Consider the following 22,822-nt stretch of genomic DNA (forward strand, 5'->3'; position numbering starts at 1 on the left):
ATTTCTATATCCAAAGTTGTATTAGGATCCAAATACCAGATTTCAACAATTTGTTTAAAACTTTAAAGACTTTTAAAATAAATTAATGGTACATGTTAAATATTTAAAACAGAAGAAAGATTTTATGCTAGCTTTTGGCAAGCTTTTGGACATTACATTGGTAGCAATCAGACTTTTGTGAAACCTGTACAGAAAAGCTGCAAGATGTGTTAGGTATACTATAATGTACAAGAATGTTTAATACATTACTTACACCAGCAAAAAAAAGGTGAAAACCTAAAAACTCATTACTAAAGCAATTTTGACACACCCACACTGTAAAATGTAACAGTTTTTAAAAACAATGAAGTATATAATAATAACAAAAATACGGATATACAACATAATACACAATGAAAACAAAACTGGCTGATATATCTATTTGTATGAAAAATCAGAATTGTGTTAATGTATGTATGGGCCCAGAAACAACAGGCATAAAAGGAGCACCGTAAGTAGTTAACAGTGATAACCCCCAGGAGAGGGAGTATGGGGGAAGGGCACTACTGTACTGTTTGAAATACATTCCTAAAAGATCATGTGCTACTTAATATAATTTTAAAAACCCAAACACTTTGTATTCTTAGAAATGATATTTAAATGTACTTGATGAAGTACGATTTCACTGAAGAACATAAAATATAACTAATATCAAAGCTATAACATATTCTTATTACTTAACAATATAACAAGATATATTTTTTTTTCCAGTACTTTGTGCTATCGGTTTTATGTTTTTAATTTTTAACAAAGCCAGCACCTCCTTTTTGAAAATAGGTAAGATATCAATCCTAAACGGAAAATCCTGGATGTTTAATTACAGTAACAAAAATTTTTAGAACTAAAACAAGTATCTACACAATGTCTTTCAGAAAGTTTACTCTGAGAAGTTCAGTTGACAGCCAAACTATGATCTAAGCGATGTACTTTACAATTCTAAGTGATTTATGACAGTAGAGAGACATAGTAAATTCTTGAACTTTGAATTATTTTCTTGTTATCCACTTTATGAATAGGGAAAATTATAATCACTCAGGTGTCCTTTCACGAACTATATATGCAAGACTGTGTATATGCAATTTTCACTCTTTCAACATCTCCCAAGTCTAACTGAGCCCCAGTTTGTGTACAAGGGTACAGAGATAAAACAGATTTGGTCTCTCATCTCAACGAACTCATAATTTAGTGGGGAAAAAGATACACAATCTACATAACAGAATTAAATTCAACAAATATCTATGAGGTTGCTAGCACAGTACCTTTGAGGCATTGTACACTGGTGATCCAAAGACAGTCCATAGTTAAAAGAACCTTACAAACTTGGGGGGTGGGGGGTATTTTAAATTGAACAGAGTAATAAATATAATTAAAGACTCCACACTTCTTTAGTTAGGTAATTTAGATGACAAATTAACTCTTTCAGCCACCATTTGTAATATAGCTTTAATTCATATTCAGGGTACCTTTGTAATCAGTCAGATAACTCTCTGAATAGGCCATGACCTACTTTGATAACCAGTGGTTACATTCTTAAGTGACAATCATCAAGATTATGTTTTTCCTGGGATTTTTTGTTCATATGTAAGGAAGTCAATTTCTAGAGACCACTAAGGAAATAATTATTTATTTTTTCAAGCCTCCAGAATATTAGGGAGATTATCATTATGATTCATTAATATAAATCAATAGGTATGCAATATAAATCTATTAACAGTAATTCCATAAATACCCTCAAACTTTCATTAACAGAAGTGATACTCAAGAGAATATGTCTATGCTAAGTATCTTGAGAAGGTTCTTTACACTGAAGCTAAGCCCCTTGAGAACCATATTTGTTTCTTTACCTAGATATAACTAAAAACACTAAAAGAACAATTTTCACTCTTTCAACATCTCCCGAGTTTAACTGAGCTCCAGTTTGTGTACAAGGGTACAGAGATAAAACAGGTTTGGTCTCTCATCTCAAGGAACTCATAATTCAGTGGGGAAAAAGGTACACAATCTACATGATAACATCATTAACGCCTAATTTTCAACAACAGAAAAAGAAAGGTAAATATAAAAGTAGTGGTAAATGTTCTTTGAGAAATAATACACATACATTCAACTGACTATCATTAATTCTCAAAAATTGTTTGAGTTATCTTCAAGCACAATACACAGGAGAAAAAACAGAGCCGTGAGACAGGACCCTTGGCTTCTGATTCTAACACATAGTAGCTGTGTGACTTCAGGCTTGTCACTTCACCAGGCTTGGCCTTGGTTATCTTGTCTAAAAATGCAGTATTATCTTCCCAGCTTAAACCCAAATCATTTTAACAGCATAAACCAAACTGTCTCTAGTGGTTTCCACAACTAACATCAGCATTACTCACAGGCTCATCCATCAGATTCCCCAGTAATCATGGCCCAGCGAACCCGTGTGAGTAAACTAGGTGAATTACAGGTCCTCAACAGAACTTTTACTCCGCCAAGACAATAAAATGAGATAGGTCCTGCACTGTGCTTTAAAAACGGTGGGAGCTCACAAAATATATTACCCAGGCCATGATACAGTCTTACACAGATGATCAAAAATAACTGAATGTCTTATCTGTGTACCATTCTAGTACAGCACATGGGGTATTTCCCACCATGAATACGAGTTTCCGCACTCCTGGAACCACGCCTCCCGGACAAATCCAGGGGATATCAAAAAACAGAACAAGAAAACCTCCCAAGGGGGCAAGAAGAGAGATCCTGGATAGGCCAAGACAAGCTTTCCAAAAAAAAAAAAAAAAGAAAGAAAAAGAAACCCTATGTTTTTGCTTCCCCTCTAGCTATGCAGCTGCACCCAGAAGAGAAGCCTTAGATTAGCATCATCTGCATTTCATTCCTTTACTTGTGCAATAGCTACCCGCCTATAATAAACAGACCTTGTGCTCAGGGGAGAATTTACTTCCCCGTCCAGTAAAAATGAAGTTCCTTATTTTTCACTAACAACGCCGTCTCCAATCAACACCCATCCTCCCTGGGGAGACCAGACATTCATCTCCCCTACACCTACCGCTTCAAGCCTGACTCCCCACACCCTAAAAATCGCCCCACTTTTCAAGCCCCTGCTGCACGAGTCGGGAAGCTCTGGAGGAGAGCGGAAGGGGCCAGAGGCGCGGCGCGCAGACCCGGAGGGGCATCCAGCCAGGCCCCTGAGCGCCAGGCAGTTCCAGCCCGTCGGGGGCTCCCGGAGGCGGAAGGGGAGCGCCGAGCCCCGCGCCACCCCCACTTACCCACTTTGTCCTTCCCATACATGTGCCCGGCCACCTGATGCGAGAGGGGCACGCAGCCGTTGAGAAAGCGTAGTCTGCCACCCGCCGGCTTCGGGGTGCCTTCAGGGGCGGGCTCGCTCGCCGGTGGGGTCCGCCTTTCTGGGGGGCCGGGAGCCTCGAGCCGGAGGGGGGATGGCGGCTCCGTTGCCATAACGGAGAGCTGAAGCGGTAGCGGTAGCGGCAGAGAGAGCAGGAAAAAAATAAGGCGGAGGGAGGGGGCGCCGGAGAAGCTGGGGGTCGTTCAGGCTTGGCCGCGAGGAGGCCCGGGGGTTCCCGCGGCTGGTGCCCGCTGAGGCCCGGGGAGGGGGCCCATGCCGCCGCGGAGGCGCGGGCGCTCCCCTGCCCAACTCTCGGCGGAGCTTCCGCTGCTCTGCCACCGCGGCCACCGGCCCCGGCGCAGCCCTGCAGACGGAACCCAGCCGACGAGCGGCTGCAGCGGCGGCGGCGCCCCGCGTTCCCTGGGGCCCTGACGGCGACGGCGGCTCCACCTCCCGCGCCCCCGCCCCCTCCCGCCGTCCTCCAGTCCCCTCCGCTGCCGCGCGCGCGTCAGCGCCGCCTGTACTGCCGCCGCAGCCGAGAGCTTCCGACTGCGCGACCCGCGGCCGCCGCCGCTACTGAGCATGCCCAGAGGCCGCCGTCTGGACCCCTCAGAGGGCGGACGCGCGGCGAGGCCGGGACCCGCTGAGGGCTGCCAGGATGGTGCGAGCGCCCATGTGATCCCTTTGATCCCGACCCCTGGGCTGGCGTTGGGACGCCAACAGGGCTGTTTGCCTTCATTCATTGAGCGTTTCAGAGCCTCCCGAGGTCCGGCTCTACGACGCTTCTACCTGTGAGGAGCAGTCTCGTGTTAGGAGAGTCGGGAGGCAGCAGCTGTGCCAAGGGTGGCTTGGGAGGCTACCCTTTAACTCCAATAACTCCCTCCAACTTCCACCCCGCATAAAGAATTAAAAACAGGCAGTTTCTTAGAAGACGCACCTTCAAAACACCCTTCAAGTTAATCCTAGCCCCTTTCCGCAAACTGGTGCTCCTAAAAGCGCGTTTATTTTAAAAAAAATTGGAACGACACTGATTTCAGACCAGGAAAAATCATCTCAAAATTTTTAAGTGAGCACATCTTTAAAAATAAATGAGCGTTTTTTCTCTCTCCTACTCGACCCTTAGCACAGGTTCCAAGGTCCTCAATGGATGACTGGGTCAAAGGCAGAAGAAATACAACCCCGGGAGCTAGAAGAGGGTCTGGAATGGGACTTCGCGACTGACTCCTGTGTGTCTGCCACCGGCGTTTCATATGAAAGTTGAACCTGGCTTTGCAGGTTCCAGACTAAGCAAGAAATTTTGGGGTAAAATCTTAGATATCTGATTATGACAAGTGTTATGTCAACATCTCCTCTACCCCACACACCTGGAAGCGCAGTAAAATCAGGTTTGAGGTCGCAATTCCCAAAGCCCTGCCCCTGAGCGCCAGACCCCGCCCCTCAGGGTTGCGCAAACTCAGTTGCTATCACTCGAGGCCTCTTCCTCCTCCCCTAGCTGCTGCTGTCAAAATCAGGACTTCAGATTTTAAGGCCCGCTAAACAGCTCTGCGCATGCTCAACATCAAGGTGGCTAATACACACGTGCTTACGGCTGGCCGCAGCGCCTGCGTCGTAGCAGCCTGGAGTCGATCTCCGTAGGACGTTTTTCGCATCTCGACTCCTGCTGTCCGCGCGAGCCTGTTGGTGCTGTGTCCTGTGCACAAGCCTTGCAAGCGTCGGCGCCATGACTCTGACCTCCAGCGTACGAGGTGAAGTGGGGCTTGGGAGCGGGTGAGGCTGACGACCTGCGCGCAGGTTGCAGCTTCCTCAGCTCCTCTCTGGGTTGTTAGCGCTGCCTTACGAGACGGACAGTCCTATAACCTTGAGATGTAGAAGGGCAAGCGCACGCGGGCCTGCGGGCTCCCTGAGGGACGGGGAAAAAGGGCGAGTTCACGGTATAAATTGGTGATATCCCCTGGCAAAAGTGGCGTGGGGATCATTCAGGCATCTACCCAGGTCTGGACCACGTTTCCCCTCACGCCAAACCCTAAAACCTTGTGATCCCACTGCTAGCTTTTCTTCTCTCAGATGCCTCTGTGTTCTTAAGTCTCAGAGCCTAGAAGAAAGGAAAGCTGAAAAAATGAACAAAACCCTGTTATCCCTTCTCACGTGTAAATCACAGTGGAGTGAGACGTCGATTTCCTTGCAACCCTGAAGCGATACATGACTAATCACATCTTCGTTTTGCACACATTTTTTTTTAAGGGACGAAACTCAATCCGAGGTCTCCAGTTTTCCCCGTTTTTTATTATGTCTCTTTCTGGCGCCCGGTGGCGTAGTCCAGGAGAGAGGATTGATAACCAAGCTCATGAAGTTTTCGGCTGTCTCAGCCTTGTTTATATTGTGCTAGTACCGAGCGTTTGGAAGCATTACTTCACCCCACGGTACCGTTAAAATTAAGAGACTTTCTAAAGGTCGATTAATGGGGAGCTTCACTATGTAACAATTTTTGGTGGTGGCATAATTGTTAATATAATACTGTGCACCAGCTACGTAATGACTGTGATCTCTCCGCCCATGTATAAAACGCCACACCTCAAGGTTTGGTTACCTGTAATAGTGATTAAGGTAAAGAGATTGTCCAGAAGTTAATTAAAAATAGCCCCACTGATTCATTTAGTAAATATTGAGCATTCTTTGAGAGCCTAGAGTGTCCCTAGTAACTTGAGCTCTAATTTTGTAATAGATTCTATAAATTGGAGAATTCCACTTGAGTTGCCAAAAGTTACCTGGTAGAAGGAGGGTGACAACCCATGACATTATAACGTTACTAATGGGATAATACAAAAGGTGACGATTTGCAAAAATTATTTCAAAGGATACTCATCTTGAGGCTCCTATAAATAGAGGCACCCTGGTGCATTCAAAACAGGGAGTGGGTTTTTTGTTTTTTTTTTTAAATCAAACATCTCAGGAATAACACAGTTGTGTAAAATGAAGTATTCATGTGACTTGAGCCCCTGATAATTTTGTAGGAAGACAATTTTCACTTGTGTGATTCAGACTGGAAGATTCCAAAATGTGTTTTTAAAATATTGAGTCATTTTGTGTAAATGGGCATTGACCCTATTTAGGTAGCATACATCGAAATGTGGAATAGGTGAACCCTAGGACCTAACACTGTCTGCAGGTTAACCTTTCTTGAAAACAAGACAAGTTTGTTGGTTTTTTTTTAATCTAAGATTTAAATCTAAGAATCCAAAGATGACTTTCCCTTTAGTTGCCATTTTATAAGGGATAGGAAATTGCTCAGCAAAGAGGGTTATCAGCTTAAACTTGAAGTGCTCAACTTTTGAGAAGTAACTACTTTTTATTTCACCTAAAAGCAGAAAGATTGTTGTGAGAACTATGGAGAGAGGCTCAAAGCCTTTGTAAATGTCTTCTTCCAGCACCTTTTTCCTCAAGTACAGTGGTGTGGCAAGGCAGGGACAGCATGTCTTGAGAGTCCACCTTGTAATATTTAGATCTCAAATTTTTCTCTCAATTTTTAAGCCAACCCTATTAAATCCTATAGATGGAGAATCAGTCTAAATCTTTCGATTGGGGGGATGACCATGTTTTCTCAAATAAGTTAATAATTAGAAAGGGGTTAGAATGGCATTTGACAATAGTAAGCACTGTAGCACTGTATATGTCAAATAAAAAATAAAAAGGTGTGTATATGCCTGCAAATTTCTTTATATTCAGAAGAAAAATAATGGGTGAGTTATAAATGAAACTAATGCAGATCAGGCCAGGACATGGATCTGAGAGAGGCAATGAGGCTGAATGATTGTAACTGAAATTTGAAGACCCCAGTCCATGAAATGGATTTTGACAATCTGGTTGATGAGACTTGTTTTTCTCTTATTGAGGTTTATACTAAACTTATTTTTTATTTGATACTAAATATTAGTTTATTATCATTTCTAACAAATAGTAAATGACCCCTCCTCATACCAGTAAGTGACCTTTAGGAAGTTTACTCAATGTCTTGCTCCTTGATACTGCCAAAACATTTGAATCTGTTCCCATCCTTAATCCTTTAGTTTTATTAGCAAGGAAGAGATTAACAAAGGCCATTCTCTTACCTTGTCTTCGAGGTGCCATTTTCTCCTGCTCTCTTAATCTCTTCCTCACTAATGATACCTATTGCTCTCATTACATCTTCAGTCCTGTCACTCACAGTGATTTTCTTCTCTTCAGCCGAAAGTCAGTCATGATTCACCCTCATTTTTTAAAAAGAAAAAGCAAACGAAACCAAGTCTTCATTTAAAGTTAGGCCTTACTTACTCTCCCATCCCCTCAGATAATTTTTTTTTCATACTTTGCCTTACTCAAGTTACAGAATAGGCATCCTGGCACTGTGTTATCCATCCCAAATCCTGAACACTACAATGCATGTAACCAAAACTAAATTTTGTAAGTTCTTTTTCTCTGACTTTTATATCCTTGCCTGTTTTATTGATACTAATTCATAATTTCCAATTCATTGAACCTCAACATATGAAAATACTGTGTGGGTTCAGTAAATTCACTGACTCTTTTAGAGTAACTAGTTAATGTGACTTTACTACTTTACTAATTGTTTTTTGCCTGAGAAGGAATATACTGATCATACTGAGAATAAAGAACCTAGATCCTATAGGTTATAAACAAACAATGGAGGGGATTTGGGACTATAAATGAAACAAAATTGGTAGTAAGTTGATACTTGGTGGAGCTGGGTGAGGGTAAATTGGAGTTCATTATAGTATTCTCTGTGTATATATGTGTGAAGTGTTCCATAATGTTCAGTTTTCAATCTCAGGAAGTATCTCAAGTCCACATGTTTATATACTAGGTTAAGAGGAGGCCAAAGATGGATCATTTGGTGCAAGAGCAATATAACAGTAGGATGGACAGATGGAGTTACATATTCAAATCAGTAATCTATTACTGCTCTTTACTCAACTAACATTGAACACCACTTGTACACCATGCCTTGAGAGAAAAACATTACCAGACAAGCCTCCCTCTCTGGAAGAGACCTAAGGAGAGGAAAGATTTAAGCACAACTCCTGTCCCCCTCTCCTGAGATGAAAGAATCAGAACATTCTGATTCTCTAGCAGTTGACACTGGGCAGGAGAGGACAGTTTTGGGCAGAAAAGGGGCTAAAGGAAAAGAAGCAGGGTGAGATTTCTAACTTGAAGTAAAATAGTTCCCACAGTACATAGAAGCTTAAGAATGGGTTATCAACAAGGGAGTGGGATTTGGGAGCAAGTTAATATTTTCTCAATTTCTGGATAAATTCTAAGAGAGACACCAGCAGTTATACAAGAGTAGGCCAAATGAAGAGTAAGACAGGGAGGGATTGTTTAGAAATGTATTTTTTTGTATTTTGTTCTTTATATTCATACTGTTTGTATAGATAGAAAGCATAGTTAAGTAAGGTTGGGTAGGACACTGTCTTGAGAGATGGCTACAGAAAAGGGAAGGGAGGATAAACCAGAAGAGGCAGAAATAATGCTCAGTATTTTTCTGGGCCCCAGTTCTGGAAGAGTGTCTGAAAGGAGCCGATTGAAATACCTTTAAAAATTGGGTCTTCATAAAGTTCTTGTTGCCTCTGAGAATGTGTCTATTCTTAATAGGTATATACACTATCAAGGACTAACTGTTACTTGAGTTTTATTCTTTTTAATTGTTTATTGTCTCCAGTTTTCAATTCTTTCTCTAATTGTTGACTTTTGAATCTATTGTCCTTCTTGTCTGTCTTCATACAGTTTCCTTTTCCTTCTTTTCCTAATGTTGCCAATGGCATCTACAGCTTTTTGCCAGAAAAGACTGGTTACGGCTGCAGTAATGAAATGATAATAAAACAGCAACATTTTTTCTTATTCTGAGCACTTTTACATTTGTCTCTAATGAAGTGAGAGAATTGGAGTTTGGGAAGGGGGGCAATGGAAATGCTTAAGACCTTATCTAGCTGTGTGATTCTAAAAACTCATTGGAGAAAACACAAAGCTATTTTCCTAACACACACATGGTGCTGTAATATTTACATAGGGTCTTAAGTGGTGCTTGTTAGGGAGTATGGTCACAGGGTGCATACTATGATTCGCCATGGGGCAGCCACACCTAGGTAATAAATAGAGGCAGTTCCCATTTCTTTAATTTGTTGTTTCCTCTTTTCCCATGTCAGTTATTCTGTCATTTCCACCATTGAAAAAGCAGAGGAGGTAAAGGTGTTTTTTTTTCAGTGTCACCGTATGGATTGATTCAGTTGGTAATATGAGAAAAGAGGATAGAAGAATGTTTCACTAGTTAAGAAAGATTCTTTTTTAGCCTAGGATGAGTTTCAGATAGAAATTCCTGTAGGATCCTTTTTTTATGTCATGAGACAAAGTAATACTAGCCAATTATAGTTGTTCTTTGTATCTCAGGCCTTTGTGTAATCTATAGGAACCATTAAAACAAATTTGAGATTATTTCATAATACACCTAAAAAGGTATAACTAGCAGCATTTGGGGAGTTGTGTTGTTTTAGTCTTTTGGTATATTTACTCCTTTTAAGTTTATACTAAAGATAACATTTAGCAAATATAATTGAACATATACTATGAAAATCAATATTTTAGCTCATTTTGCAATAGGTACATTAACTATTCAAAGTGGCTTTCCATTAGCTAAGAAGTGGACTGCTATAGCTCCAGACATAGGGAATATTTCCTCAAGGGAGTTCCATGGTAAATAATGCATCAAAAAGGAAGGTCATGAATGCAGCTAGAAATCAAAGCAAAAAGTTTCAGCCCTGGTTGGAAATGCCACATAATAATAACATGAAGTGGCACTAAAATTCCAGACAAATCTACCCAAATTGTGTAGTTAAAAAATATCCCTCAGTGAAGGCAAAGGTTTGAAGCTGTTAAATGACTTATTAACTTGTTTTCTGAGTCATACAGTACCTGGGAAGGACATACTGTTTATTTTAGAGGATTATATAGCAAGGAGGGTTGAAAATGTTGTGAGATAGAAAACACTAAAGTGTAGAGAAAAATACTATGGTTGAAAATAGAATCCAAGGGACATGCTAATTAGAAACATTTGATAAAAACTAAATTATTAAATAAGCCAGAAGACCAAGCTAAAAGGAACTAAGTTTGAGAATGGTTGTTCCTTTCCATTAGAGTTTTTATAAGAATGAACTCCAAGGCACGGTTAGGTATGGTGATTAATCACATTAGTGCAGTAAGAAATTTGATTCAGCAATGCAAATAAGCCATATAGTTAATTATTCAATGTATGTTTTTATTTGGCCTTGGAATGTGTTTCTGAACTTATCTCTCTAGGGCTTTATTTGATAGTCTGGAAACTTATTTCAAACACTGTGAAGATCTGACTCAGGAAGTGCTGGGAAGCAGTCCAGTGTGTTTATCCTGACCCCTATTCAACTTCTTTCTGCAGTCCACTCCATGCTGGGAATAGGCAACTCTCCTCTGAGGCTGAGGTTAACCAGACTATGCAGAAGTTTCTTCTCTCCAGCATTCTCTGGAACTGGGGTAGTTGTTAAGTGTTAAAGGCTCCTTGAAAAGCTACGTGAAAAGAATAAATAGATGGCCTGTTAGTCAAGCAAATGAGTAGAAAAATGCCATTAAATCTAAAGTGATATTTGGAGGGAATTCAGATAATCATCCATCCACTGATGGATAATGGAAATTTAGAACTTAAGTGAGAAATATAATTGTAATTATATTAATCATGTTTTTTATGAAGTATGAAATTAATGCATTTTGATTTTTATTTTAATGAAAAAGCACTTTGAAATTTAAAAAAAAAAGAAAAACTTTTGAATGCCTTTGAATCCAAGGATCCTGCTGGATATGTTTCTTTGAATGTTTAATATTAAGGGTAGTTTTGTTTTTGTTTTTTTCTTTGGATATCAATTCTGTTTGTGATTATGCATTTTAAAAATCACTAAAAGACCTACTATTTAAATGAACTCTGGTGAGTCATTTTGTTTACATAATCACCTCCTGATTGGGGAAGGGGGTGAGGGTCTTGTTTATAATCTGAATTTTTTTAATGTATCAGGTTTTTGTGGGTTTGTTTTTTTTGTTGCATCTGCAAGCTCACGTTATTTGTTATTTTAAACCTATTTATGAACACTTTAGAAAGATTCTTAAGCATTGGTTTTACTTTTCCATCTAAAAATATTTAAGTATCCCTCTTTGATCTTAGTTTATCTATCATCACTCAATAGAAAATATATAGTTGCCTCAGTAAGGTTTGGGAAAAGTCATAACGAAAGAGTATTACACCAGTATGTTCTGATCATTCTGCTAACATTGAAAACCTTTGACTGTTGGGATGCTCAATACTCAAAAACTGGATTTTCCAAACACTGAACATTCACATTAGATGATTAGTATATATTTTGGTTTTGGTGATTATTTCTGTTTCCTTCCTGCTCTAGCTGAATGGATTGCAGCAGTTACCCTTGCTGCTGGGACAGCTGCAATTGGTTATCTAGCTTACAAGAGATTTTATGTTAAAGATCACCACAGTAAATCTATGGTAAACCTTCACATCCAGAAAGACAACCCTAAGATAGTACATGCCTTTGACGTGGAGGATTTGGGAGACAAAGCTGTGTACTGCCGTTGTTGGAGATCCAAAAAGGTGAGGAAAACAAGTTGTTTATATTAGTGTTAACCTTAATGTAACATTTCTTTTTAAACTATTCTACCAAACTTGTATCACTGGATATTTGATGGTTCCTGTCCTTCATTTTCCATGAAGTCTTTAGCAATATACTTAAAAATATGTTTATATATGTGTAACCACTATTCAATAAAATAGGATCATATTCTCACTGAGTTAAGGTGAACATTTTCTTGGCCAAAGAGAAAAATTCCTTTATTTACTCTTAGGATTTCCTCTCTAAGTGGATCTTAGCTTCCACTCTCCCAGGAAAGGGAGTATTCAGCCTAAACAAACAAAAACAAAAGAGGTAACTTCTTTTCTTGAGCTTCTAAGTTCTTGGATTTTAGGACAAGTTTTAGAAATTTCAATAGAAACTTTTAGAAAGTTATCCTTGAAAATTACTTGTCTGGTAAATATATTGACCCTGTTTCCTAGGCTTTCTTTAAGCTGCAGCTCACATAGTTAAATGTCTAACATAAGATTTTTTGAAATCTTATTTTCTTTTGTGAAAATTGCATTTTATCAAGTTCCTTTTGAAAGTGTCAGCTGTGATACCTGCAGTGTTAAGGCAGCTTTGAGACAGTGTTGACAGCTAGTGATCTGGAGATGGTAAAATGCTCTCTTAAGGTCATCTTGAAAAGCATCATACCCTGAATGACTTCAGAATTTCTGATGTGTTATAAAAAGTATGGTGAGAATACTGTATCTACTGCCACTATTAGCATTGCAAAAAAATGGATTTCACTCAAGATACACTACAAGGCCTAAGAAAATAGACAATTAAAAAGATGTAACTATTTCTGAAAGCACATTATGTCTGGGACCTCTTTCCACAGTGGAAAGCCACTATCACAAATCACATATCACAAATAAGGAAGACGTCACATACTAGGTACTTGGGAAGCATATTCCACTAACCCCCTTCTCCCAATATAGTTGATGTATAATCCAGTGATCTAGTACTTAGATTATGTCATTATATCTGAAAACCGCTTGGTGGACATACAGAATATGCACCAAAAATTAATAGCCCCATTCTTTACAAGTCATACCTTAAGAAGAACTGTTCATTTGGAATGTGGGATGGTTTGTAAGTACTAGTGAGGTTGATAGAAAATAATCCTCAGTAATATTCTACAGACTAGACTAGTTTTTAAAAATTACACTATAATAGGTCTCATTCTCTCATTGCTCACCAAAATAAAGAAAGCAATACCTTTAGAAATTAAGGAATTTCTAAATCAGAGCTGTAATAATTCTTTAGTCAGTGATCTTAAGTAGTTCATTGAGGGTCTACTATATGCAACTTACATACTAAAAGGAAAGTTATGTAGTAAAACATCAGGTATCATAGATGTGTTTGTAGATGCAGTGCAAGTTCTAATAAAAGGGCTTACTTCGTGAATTTTCTGGGAAGGCATAGTGATATGCATGGGAATTAAATTGCCCCTGGAAATATTGGCGTCATTTGAATAAATTAGTAAGTATTAAGGACTCTTTGTCAAAATGTGCTAGAAAGGACTCATATGAGCAAAGGTGGGATCAGTGAAAAATCTCGTCTGGTCCTTGCACCCCCTCCTCACAGGAATAAGTCCAGATTGTGGAGGGTCCTGAATACCGGTCTGAGGAGTTTATGCATCCAGATATGGGAGTAGGTGATTTGTCAGGGATTTCAGACATAAAGGTATGATATCTATATGAGAATGCTAGCTGTGTGAATGGAGAAAAATGACAAGATACATAAAACATTTTGAGGAAAAGATCAGCCAAATTCAATGACTGATTTGTATAGGAGCATAGGGGAGAACTCAAGCTCACTGAAGTATTTAAGCCTATAGGATTAGAAGAGGTGGTACAATTAACAGTAAGGAATTCAGGCTAAAAAGCTGATTTTCTACAACAGATAAGGAGCTCAGTTTCAAAGAGTGAGTTTGAGGTGGCAGTTGAGTGGAAATGTACAGCAGACAATCTGAAATGTGGGTCTAAGGCTGAGACATCAGGGTTGGAGATAAGAGATGAGCAAAACTGATGAGTCAAGCATAAGAATGCAACGGATTGTTGATACAGATAAAAATCAAGGGTTCAGTATGAAATCTTAGAGAATTTTCTGCATTTTGGAAAGAATAAGAGCCAAAAGAGGCGATGAAATGGGTCAGAGTTAGAAGAAAACCAAGAAGAGCATGGCTTCACAGTGGAAAGGGGAAAAGTTTTGGAGATTAGGTTATAAACATCAGATTATGCAGAGACACCAGGTGAATAAAGATCGTTGGATTAAACAACTAGGCAACTCATCTTTTGGTGTCATTTCAACAGAATAATTAGAATAGAAGCTGGGTCCAAGTGGGTTAAAATGTGAATTATGAAAAAAGAAATGCTGTTAAGTGTGAGTATATGTCAAAATCTCAGTAAATGTGACAGTGAATGGAAAGAAAAAGAAATAAGATGACTGCTACATGAATTCTAAAGCTTAGTTTTGAGGTTGCATAAAGGGTGTTTGCTTTGGTTGAGTTTTCCCAGAGGGTAAAAGGTCAAGAAAGCAAATAGGGACTTTTATGGACTAAGATCTCTAGTATTTCAGAAAGAATCACAAATGGACACCACAAGCTAGTGGCTTAAATGTTTATTAAACTTGATAATTCACAACATTCCAGGATTATTCTTTCATCATACAGTTTACAGTTCCCAGATGGTCAAACTAGGAATGACCATTTCTGATAGGTAGACCTAAAGAAAAGGAATATCAGACTAGTCATTTTCAAGTTTCTCAATGTCTTTTTTTAAGCTTTTATGCTACTAGTGATCCTCTTTGCATCTAGGTTTATCAATTCTGAAGTTTTACTGCTCTTGGACACTTTTTATTCCCCTATGAATCAATCAAATATCACTTTAAATATTATTCAAGCTAATGGATGTTCTTATTCTCCAGAAATCTTTGGAAACTGCCCACATTCCTGAGGTTCTGAAGGTGCCAAATCACACACTTACATGCCAATGCACAGATGTGATTGTACCTTTGATTAGTGGCTCTCTTGTTTATATTCAGTAATTTTTTTCCCTCATGCAACCTAGTTGTGTTTAAAATGTAACAAAACTTAAATGTCTTTTTACCTATCTAAAAAGAAGTTATATGTGATATAAACTCATTCAATCCTAATTCGTTTTTGAGGTACAATCACTAGTAACCCGTTGTGTATGTCTAACATTTTGAGCAGTTTTCTCAGACGTAATGTACCAAAACTCTTAGTAATATGCAGAAATTACATTTTTAAACATGCCTCACTCCTCCTTTCTTCTCTCACAATTAGTATGCCCTCTGCTGTTTTAGAAACTGACCTATTTCTTAGTATCTTAAGAAAGTACTATCCATATGTGAAGTAAGAAGGAAAGGGGCCCCTAGACAAGAAATTACTGACAACAGGATACTAACTACTTGAGACACTGGTGTCTTCAGAGAGGGTGGAAGGAAATGAGAGTAAGAGCACACATGTGAAACTCAGCCTCAAAAAGGAAGACAAGAGTCTTATTTTCAAAAGAAGAAAATGAGAGAACTTTGATGTAAGAAGGAAGAATATGGCAACATAATCTTGCTAGGTTCCCACTCTCTCTCTCCCCTTCCACTCCCCTACTTACCTCAGGTACATCATTTGCTGAGTTAGTTGTACAGTAGCCATCTAGGAGGCAGGAAGGAGTTGGAACAAGGACAGCGGAAGGATGCAGACGTAGCAATAAATGAGAAATAGAGGAGGCCTGCCAGTTAATGTCAGGAGCTCAACTGAAATTGAAATGAAATGCAACTGGACATAATATGCAGAAAGATTTTCTTTCATTTACAACTAAAGGATTTGAGTTAGGATTTTTTGTTAGTAAAGGACTTGTTTGTGTGTGTGTGTGTGTGCTGTGTGTTACAGAAAGTCTCTGTCCTATTAATGATTTGGAAGTGGGTTGCACTGGGTTAATTTCTTATAGAAACAAAACCTGAATGCTGGTTACATTGCTTGTGCAATCCACATAAGGATAGTCCTGTAAAATCTTAACTCCTCTTTATACATTTTCCTATTATATCTACTATTTTATATCTTACTAAACTATGTACCTAAGAATGGCATAAAATGTCATACACTCCTAGGTAGTCTTCAGAGATCTCATTGCTTTTGTTTCTCAACCAAAGCAAGCATGTTTCTTAGAACAGTTTATGGTAATGAGCCAAAATAGCCCAGGCAATTTCCTCAGGAAATAGACTCCAATCTCATTAAAAATACAAAATTTGGAAAAGGAAGGTAATTTTTTTAAACTTTTGCAAGTAGAAAAGATAACTCAGGGAGGAACATTTTCCATCTTGAATCACCCTAAAAACAGAATCATCATAACTTGAGATGTGGGACCATTCAAAAGAAACAAATCATATGCTGTTGTGAAGACCCCAATAACGTTGGTAGCTTTCCAAATAGACAGCAAGGACCTCTAGTGTTTTTTTCTTCTAAACATGTATTAAAATCTCTTCATACCCTCTCTTCCGAGTTTTAAAGATATTTGGGATTTATAGCTTTCTAATTGGGTTGACAGACATATAATAGGATATTTTCTGGACATACAGGAAATTCATCCAGTTTAATTCACAAACTTTATCTCAGGATTTGATAATAAACACTGGTGTCTTTGAACAAACTTGAGAATCATAAAACATATGAGCTAAACTCTTTTTCATCATTTGATTGATCCTTTAGTTTTACTTTTAAATATTGATACTACATTAACTATTAAATATGCCCTTTCTGTTTCTTATTTACTTTTAAAACATGAAACAGGTAAGTTTCACTTTTTAAGAACTAGATTATTATAAAATATATTCTTGTTTTAGATATATGACTTTCTTAATCTTGTATAAAATTTTCTTTGTATGTTTATAGATTTTTCATTTTTCATTCTATATATGGAGGAAAATAATTTGACAAAATATATTATTTTTACTGTATTTTCAAGATGAGATTTAAAAAGTTAAGCATACTATTTCAGTAAGTTATTTGAGGCTTTTTAATTTACAAACATTTTCATTTTTATAACCTCTTTGCATAAAACTGTATGGTGACTTCTTTGTGTGCTATTTATAAAAATGGAGTCTTAAAATGTAAACTTTTATTCTCATCGTAAAATCATCTGTGTTTGTTTATTAAACATATGTCACTTTGAAACGCTGTTCTTTGCTATGGGATACATTTTAGTTTAATATTTATGGTCTCTTTCCTCATCCATGCCAAGAAAGAACTGAAAGCTTGGGTTCATGTTTTTGCTGCAAGGACTTGTCTTTAATATGAATATATTGTATACCACATCTTACTGACTCTAAAGAAATAGCATAAGCTTTATGTACATTACATTTATATTATCATCTATGCCACGATAGAATTTATACCTGGAAATATAAGATATGCTGATACCTTGGATTTTTTCTATAATTTTTAACTGAATTTACTGCCTCTTGGAATTATATATAGATAGTAAAAATAAAATTGAATTTCTTCAACATAAAATATTATGTAGGTCTTAGAATAGACACATCTAATATCAAAGTTTAAGATGATATACCATCCTTGTCTAGTTTCAGATATCTAAAATTATATTCCCTTTACTGTGCGTAATGTGGTGATTTTATTCTAAAGGCCAAAACTCCTGTTACTTTACTCTTCTAAATAGGCTCTTCCAGGGCAACAGTGTACCTTACACTAAACAGTGGAACTCTTGGTTCTTAGAGTGTGGTACATTCTAGACATCAAGAATAAAAGAGATCCCAGTTATCATCATTTGACATGGAACAGAAATAAAAGATAAAATATAGAAGGAAGGAGTATAAAATCCTGAAGAGACACCTAAAATATTTTGAATTCTTATCTTTATCATTTAACAGTAGGAAGGACATGCTTGCAAAAACCAAGGACACATAGAGCAAGAGTAGTTAGGTATGAAATATAATTATAATATGGTAATTTTAATAATCATACATCATATAAGGCTGAAATAATCATATCAGAATATGTGTGAGACCTGAGGAGGAAACTAAAAGAGAAATAAAATTGGACTTGGCAAAGAAATTCTCAAGTTTATCTGGAAGGGTAAATAGGTAAAGCTTAATAAAGTTAGGTAAAGATAAATAGGAAGGTTTAACAAAGAATAATGTGAAAGAAAACTTTCCCAACCAAATATTGATTTATGTATTTTTATTGAAATATTGTTAATATACAATTTTATATTGATTTCAAGTATACAACACTGTGATTCAGCAGTTACCCGCATTATTAAATCCTCACCTACTTTAGTACAGTTACTGTGAACATAGGAAGAAATTACAGAATCATTGGCTTTATTCTCCATGCTGTACCACCATCCCCATGACCAACATATATTATGATTGAGAATTTTTGTGCCCTTTTATCCCCCTCACACTTCTCACCCACCCAACCCAACCCCTCCCTAATGGTAAGTAAACATGAGTCACTTCTCAGTGTCTACCAGTCTACTACTAGTTTGTTCATTTTGTTTTATGTTGTTTTTAGATTCCACAAATAAGTGAAATCATGGTATTTGTCTTTCTCCATCTGGCTTATTTCACTTAGAATAAAACCCTCTAGGTCCATCCATGTTGTTGCAAAATGGCAGGATTTCTTTCTTTGTTATGGCTGAATAATATTCCATTGTGCATATATCCAACATCTGCTTTATCCATTCATCTATTGATGGGCACTTTGGTTGCTGCAATATCTTGGCTATTATAAATAATACAGCAATAAACATGGGGTGCACACATCTTTCTGAATCATGGCTTTTATTTTCTTTGGGTAAATTCCTAGAAGTGGAATTAATGGGTCATATGGCATTTTTATATTTAGTTTGAGGAACCTCCATACTGCATTCCATAGTGGCTGTACCAATTTACATTCCCACCAACAATGTAGGAGGGTTCCCTTTTCTCCACATCCTTGTCAGCACTTGTTATTTCTTTTCTTTTGGATTGTGGGCATTCTGACTGGTGTGAGGTGATAGCTCATTGTGGTTTTGATTTGCATTTCCTTGATGATTAGTAATATGGAGCATCTTTTCATGTGCTTGTTGGCCACTGTATTTCTTCTTTGTGAAATAACTGTTCAGAACCTCTGCCTATTTTTTAACCAGGTTATTTGGTTTTTTTTGGTACTGAGGTATATGAGTTATTTTTATATTTGGTTAACCCCTTATTGGATAAATCATTTACGAATATATTCTCCCACACTGTAAGTTTCCTTTTTGTTCTGTTGATGGTGTCCTTTTCTGTACAGAAGCTTTTTATTTGATGTAGTCCCACTTGTTCATTTTTTATTTTGTTTCCCTTGCCTGAGGAGATGTGTCCCAGAAAAAATCACTCATAGTTACATTCAAGAGATTTTTGCCTATGTTTTCTTCTAAGAGTTTTATGGTTTCATCTTTTACACTTAAGTCTTTAACCCATGTCAAATTTAGTTTTGTGTGTGGAGTTAGAATAGTAATTCAGTTTTATTCTCTTGCATGTATCTGTCCAGTTTTCTTAACACCAGTTATTGAAGAGACTGTCTTTTCCCCATTGTATATTCATGGCTCCTTTATCATATATTAATTGACCATTTAGGTGTGGGTTTATACCTGGGCTCTCTATTGTGTTCCTTTGGTCTATGGGTCTGTTCTTGTGCTAGTACCACACGTTTTGATTACTGTAGCTTTGTAGTATAGCTTGAAGTCAGGGAGTATAATCACCCACAGCTTTATTCTTCGTTCTCAGGATTACTTTGGCTATTCAGGGTTTTTTGTGGTTCCATGTGAATTTTAGGACTATTTGCTCTAGTTTACTGAAAAATGCTCTTGGTATTTTGATAGGGATTGCATTGAATCTGTAAGTTGCTCTGGGAAGGATGGGCATTTTGATAGTTCTTCCTATCCATGAACATAGGATAGATTTCCATTTATGTTTGTCTTCTTTAATTTCTCTCATGAGTGTCTTATAGTTTTTAGAATACAGATCTTTCACCTCCTTAGTTAGGTTTATTCCTAGGTATTTTATTCTTTTTAATGCAATTGTAAATGGAATTGTTTCCTGATTTTTCTTTCTGCTAGTTCTTTGTTACTATATAGGAATGCAACAGATTTCTATATATTAATTTTGTGTTCTGCAACTTTGCTGAATCCAATTATTTAATTCTAATAGTTTTTTGGTGCCATCTTTAGAGTTTTCTATATGTAATATGTCATCTGAAAATTGGACAGTTTTATTTATTCCTTACCACTTTGGATTCCTTTTATCTCTTTATCTTGTCTGACTGCCATGGCTGGAACCTCCAGTACTATATTGAATAAAAGTGGTGATAGTGGGCATCCTTTTCTTGTTCCTGATCTTAGAGGAGAAACTTTCCGTTTTCCACCATTTAGTATGATGTTAGCTGTGGGTTTGTCGTACATACCCTTTATTGTATCGAGGTATGTTCCCTCTGTACCAATTTTGTTGAGAGTTTTTATCTTGAATGGATGTTGAACTTTGTCAAATGCCTTTTCAGCATCTGTTTAGATGATCATATCATTTTTATCCTTCCTTTTGTTAATGTGGTGTATCACATTGAATGATTTACAAATATTGTGCCATCCTTGCATCCCTGGAATAAATCCCACTTTGTTGTAATGGATGCTCCTTTTCATGTACTTTTGAATTCAGTTTGCTAATATTTTTGCTGATGATTGTTACATCTATGTTCATCAGGGATATTGGTCTAAAACTTTCTTTTTTTGTAGCATCTGTGTCTATATTAGAGTGATGCTGGCCTCATAGAATGAGTTTGGAAGTATTCCCTCCCTTTCTATTTTCAGAATTTATTGAGGCTTTTTTTGTGGCCTAGTATGTGATCTGGTGGATCTTGGGTGGAATGTTCTGTAGATATCTGTTAAGTCCATCTAATCTAATGTGTTATTTAGTGCCTATTTTGTTATTTACTTCCTGTCTATTTGATTTGTCTATTGATGTAAATGATGTGTTAGGGTTCCCTAATATGAATGAGTTGCAGTCTATATCCCCTTTAATTCTGTTAGTATTTGTTTTACATATTTAGGTGCTCTTATGTTGGGTGCATAGATATTTATAATTGTTATATTTTCTTGTTGGGCTGATCCCTTAATCATTATATAATGTCCTTCTTGTCTCTTGTTACTTTGTCTTAAAATCTATTTTGTATTGAGTCATATTTTAAATATATTATCTCATTGGAGTAGGCTGATAAATGTGATAACATAGAACCTATACATAGGCATTTTTGTATGTAGGATTTATTTTGATAAAATTATGAGTAATATAACACTTTGGGACTTTATAGCCTCATATTAAAGCTATCTAGGATCTTAGAACATTTTGCAAAGTGTGCTCTATTGAACACTATGATAATGGATGTCAAAGTTATAAGTGTCCATAGTTTAGTTGGCCTGGGAATTTTTGGGCTGAAATAGTGTTTTTTACAAGACCTCTTTTAAATAATAATGTGTTCTACAAATCAAGAGAGCTATATGATATGTTTTTTAAACACAGAATGAAACCAAATCAGAACATCTTGCAGGACTTCACTTCTCTGGGGCAAACTCTAGAGAACATTGTGTTAGAAATTCAGTTTTGTTGCTTTGCCTCCCACTGGACTCCAAAATGTCAGTTATGTCTAAAATGTGAAATCATGGAAAGGAGTGGAAGTTTATCACATCTCTTAAGAGAAAGATGTCTCCATAAAGGATGTTAAAAAGGGAAATTCTGGCATACTGGCTTAATCGGAGAAATTAAGGAATGACAAAATAAGCAAAATTAAAAGGTTTGGAAGGAAATTCCTACAAAGATGATCAACAGAGGGACTACATTACAAATTTATTTTAAACGAGGGAATGTGGGCTCTTATAAATAAATAGAAAATTGACATAGTTCACTAGAAAGGAAATATAACTAGCACATAAACATGGAAAATGCTTTCAACATCCATAATCAAATATCATATGGAACTGCAGTTAATGATCTGTGTATTATTCAGAAGTCAATTTTCTTCCTCCTACTTAGTATATACACTTTAAAAATGCTCTTTAAGAAAACCTATATGGAGGAACCAAGAAAAATCTTTTTTTAAGAGTTACCATGATATATATGCAAATTAAATATCTCCTCCACTCTGCCAACCATAATATTCATTTTGCAATTAGGCATTTCATATTCTCTCTTTCATTTCCTAGTTCCCATTCTGTGATGGAGCTCACACAAAACACAATGAAGAAACCGGAGACAACGTGGGACCTCTGATCATTAAGAAAAAAGAAACTTAAGTGGACAGTTTTGATGCTGCAAACCAACTTGTCATGATGTTACCTGATTGTTTAGTTAGAATGATTACCACTTCTGTCTGATTCACCTCCCCTGGGTTCTAGATGTGGTATACAGCAAACTGCAGCTTTCATATTTACGGCATTTGCCTTACTTGTTGAACCATTGTGGTGCACATTTGTTTAAAAAAAAAAAACAGAAAAAGTAAAAACCAACCTCATGGCCTGTGCATTATTTTGGTCGTAAAAGGATCCGTTTCTTTACATTTAAAATAATGACACTAGAATACAGTTGGATGTTGAAGTTAATATATTATTATCAAAATCATGTATATGTAGATTGTTTTAAGTTTCAAAGAAAAATTATCACCTTTTAATATTACATAGTTAACCTAAAAATAAAGTCA

The 22,822-nt window shown here is 37.2% G+C and overlaps 2 protein-coding genes across 5 annotated transcripts in view; one reads left to right on the forward strand and one right to left on the reverse strand.

Annotated features, from left to right (window-relative positions):
- Positions 1-3,824, reverse strand: part of IPMK (inositol polyphosphate multikinase) — a 67,915-nt gene extending 64,091 nt beyond the window's left edge. The window contains exon 1 of one of the 4 annotated variants that reach the window (XM_036895036.2): positions 3,306-3,824. In XM_036895036.2, coding sequence (XP_036750931.2) covers positions 3,306-3,495 — 190 coding nt within the window. In that variant the 5' untranslated portion in view covers positions 3,496-3,824. The remainder of the gene's footprint in view (positions 1-3,305) is intronic. The other 3 variants (XM_036895035.2, XM_036895037.2, XM_036895038.2) reach the window with 3 other exon arrangements.
- Positions 3,825-4,887: 1,063 nt separating this feature from the next.
- Positions 4,888-22,650, forward strand: CISD1 (CDGSH iron sulfur domain 1). Its single transcript, XM_036895040.2, has 3 exons — positions 4,888-5,127; positions 11,851-12,056; positions 22,329-22,650. Exons 1-3 carry the CDS (start codon positions 5,103-5,105, stop codon positions 22,416-22,418), a joined length of 321 nt encoding a protein of 106 aa, XP_036750935.1. The 5' UTR covers positions 4,888-5,102; the 3' UTR covers positions 22,419-22,650.
- Positions 22,651-22,822: the final 172 nt, after the last annotated feature.

Source organism: Manis pentadactyla, chromosome 8 (genome assembly GCF_030020395.1).
Source record: "Manis pentadactyla isolate mManPen7 chromosome 8, mManPen7.hap1, whole genome shotgun sequence".
Classification (NCBI taxonomy): domain Eukaryota; kingdom Metazoa; phylum Chordata; class Mammalia; order Pholidota; family Manidae; genus Manis; species Manis pentadactyla.